Source organism: Myotis brandtii, unplaced genomic scaffold, assembly GCF_000412655.1.
Source record: "Myotis brandtii unplaced genomic scaffold, ASM41265v1 scaffold419, whole genome shotgun sequence".
Lineage (NCBI taxonomy): Eukaryota > Metazoa > Chordata > Mammalia > Chiroptera > Vespertilionidae > Myotis > Myotis brandtii.
This window is the reverse complement of record NW_005366075.1, coordinates 1,414,712-1,417,768: the sequence shown is the minus strand read 5'-3', so window position 1 is coordinate 1,417,768 and position 3,057 is coordinate 1,414,712. Positions and strand designations below refer to the sequence as shown.

Here is a 3,057-nt window from a genome sequence, read left to right as displayed (position 1 = left end):
GGTGGTCATAATAATCTGGCCACTCACGTTCAAATATATCCCACGTTCAAAGGCTGTTAAATCGCGTTGTTTACTCATATCTTCAGAAAAAAATCACTTCTACTGTTGTGGTAAACAACCTGCTTCCCTATTTATAATGGTCTGGCTTTCTAGCAACTTCAGCGCGAAATTATAGCTAATTTGCCTACAAATGTCAGGTGGTCATAATAATCTGGCCACTCAGTGTATAGTCATTATATCTCTAGACTCTATCTTATATGGGTCTCCCAAACTTCCTATTTATGTAGAAATTAGTCTCTGAATTACGAGAACCAGAGAACTAGGTCCCCAAGGACGGACTATCCAGCTAAGAATCAAAATTAGTACAGAAACTACTTCCTAATCTTCAGGAGATGAACTCTCAAAGACTTTCACAGCATATAATACAACTCAGAGCCTTCCAATGATTTTAGTGTGTCAGGTAACATAAAATCATATAGTGAAATCACTTTAAAAATTATTCTATGAAGTATAAAATATAGGGAATTTCTTTGTAACATGGACTTCACAGATGAAAACTAAACTTGAGCCTAAAACTTGCAGAAGAATTTTCACTGTACTTAAATAGTTTTAAGGTAGGGTGCCCAAACTGCAGGTCACTTTTTGTAGCACCCTCACCTTTCTGATTTGGAAAATGAACAAGCATTGGCTAGTCAAAGAAGTGTGAGAAAGAACATTCTAGCGTGGGCAAAAGCAGTAAAAGTGTATGTAAAGAGTTACAAAAGGGCTTTATGGTTTATTTACCTCTAGTATCTATCTATATATCTTAGTCACAGACAGTAGTTTCTGAAAGGCATTCTTTATTCTTGCCACCTGTTCTGAGAAAGCAAATTCATTTATTCCAGGAAGTGGGTGCTCCCTACTCCAAGGGAGGACTGCAGCATCGAGAGAGACAGAGACAGATGACCCAGCTAAACTGTACCTGAATTTGTGACCCACAAAAACTACAACATGATAAATGTGCACCATTTTTAAGCTACCGAATTTTGGTGTAATTTGTTTTACAGCAATAGATAACTAATATAGATCCTCTCAGCAGAAAAGCATGTATAGTACATGTAAATTCCAGCACACATTTTAGGGAAATGTCTACCAATAGAACTCCTAGTGGCCCAGGGATCCCAGGCTAGGAAACTTCTGATGCAATGGGCACAAAAGGCCTGTCAGAATCAATTTAACAATGCTATCCAGCTCAATAAATATCAGACCACTTTCCTTCCATCAAGTATTACTAAGAAAGTTAAACTAATACAATTGATATCTTACTACTAGTATTACCAAAGGTAAAATGAAGCCAAAACATTATGTTGAATAATATATTTCATAAATACTAAGTACTACTAAGTAAGTTCTGAGAATAAAATAATGACTAAGGCACTGTCCTTAACTTTAAGGACTTTACTGTCAGGTGGGTGACACATACACACACTAGCTATCGTAAGAACTGAGAGTAAACACAAGAGATTTCCATATGGTACCTACTCATGTTTATAATAAAATGACTTTATGGAATATTAATTGTAAAGTAATTAAAGTAATTACCTGTACTGTTTTTCCAAGTCCCATATCATCACCAAGAATACACCCTCTTCCTTGGATGAAGTGTCCATAAAGAAACTGGGCTCCTTCCCTTTGATAGTCTCTCAAATACCTATTAATAGTGTAAGGAATAGAGTCTCCATCTTCAGATAACTGAAAAGCAACAGCAGATGATGGAAATTTTCGGTCTGGGAAATAAGGTTTTTCTAAATCTTCATCATCAAATATGAAATTCCTGGAGCAATCTTTAACAGATTTTACTTCTTGAAGTCTTTTAAGAGGTACTTTCCTTTCTTGAAAATCTGAATATAAGATGATTGCAAATGACTTCCCATTTTCATCCACGATGATAGATTTTATACTTGCTTCACAAAGTTTTTCATTATCTGGAGAAGGGACAAGACATCTTTCTCCTGGGTGCCATATGTCTGTAATAATAAAGAAGAAAATAAAGTTCCCAAATCTAGCTTATAAAAGTACCACCTCATTCATCCACTGCTATGAGAAAAAAATACCTCACATAAATACTCTTTCTAAATAACTGAAACAAGATAAATTATACATATAACATGTATAAATATTTTTCTTAAATATATCATCAGATGTTCTATACAAAGGAGAATAAAGGGTACATAATCTATTTTCAGTCGTTCTCACCCTGGTTGCATCATAATCTCCTCAAACATGCTTGGACATTACCCCTGTCTATTCTGATTCAGTGGATATAGGCCATGGGCATCCGGTTTTATTACTTTGTTTGATGGTTATTGTTGAATTCAAAAGTTGATTCTGCTCCACAGCCAGGGCTGAGAACCACTGATTTAAATATCCATGATGACTCATTAACATCATATATATTATTCATGATATGGTAGAGTAATAGAGAACAGGACTTAGTAAGGAGTAAGCTAAAATCCTCTGGACAGCAATGCTTTTGTAATTCTTCTATCTTCTTTTTCATAGTTACTCCATCTTCTTTCTCTGCAGACAGCTGTTTCTTCTCATTGTCAATACTGCTGCTTCTAAACTGTTGTTTTATGTGTATGTATACAACTAACCAAGAGAACGCCCAATTCAGTGATGTGTACCAGCTTTGTCAAGGTTTTTTCCCTTCTAGGTTTTGAAGAGTTAAGAGTATTAAAAGACAGATAAATTCTAAGATCTCTTTTTGCTCAGAGTCTATTATTTTTTGGAAAGTCTGAACTCTATATACATGAATTTATTCTGTACTTAACTGTAGAGCTGTTATAATTTCTATTCAGAAAATATAGCACTATGATTGGGGAGAGGGGTCTCTATAGAGCAGGGGTCCTCAAACTTCGGCCCGCCGAAAACATTTATCCGGCCCGCCGGGTGTTTTTGCCGCCACTGCCTGTTGTTTAGCAGCCGACTAGTTTTTTTTTAAACTATAGTCCGGCCCTCCAATGGTCTGAGGGACAGTGAACTGGCCCCCTGTTTAAAAAGTTTGAGGACCCCTGC

General features: G+C 36.1%; 1 protein-coding gene across 1 annotated transcript in view; it reads right to left on the bottom strand.

Moving 5' to 3' along the window:
* The window catches only part of ERCC6L2 (excision repair cross-complementation group 6-like 2), a 127,285-nt gene that overhangs the window by 120,137 nt on the left and 4,091 nt on the right, over positions 1-3,057 (bottom strand). Inside the window, exon 2 of the mRNA XM_014545690.1 lies at positions 1,582-2,006. Within this exon, the coding sequence (XP_014401176.1) occupies positions 1,582-2,006 (425 nt within the window). The remainder of the gene's footprint in view (positions 1-1,581; positions 2,007-3,057) is intronic.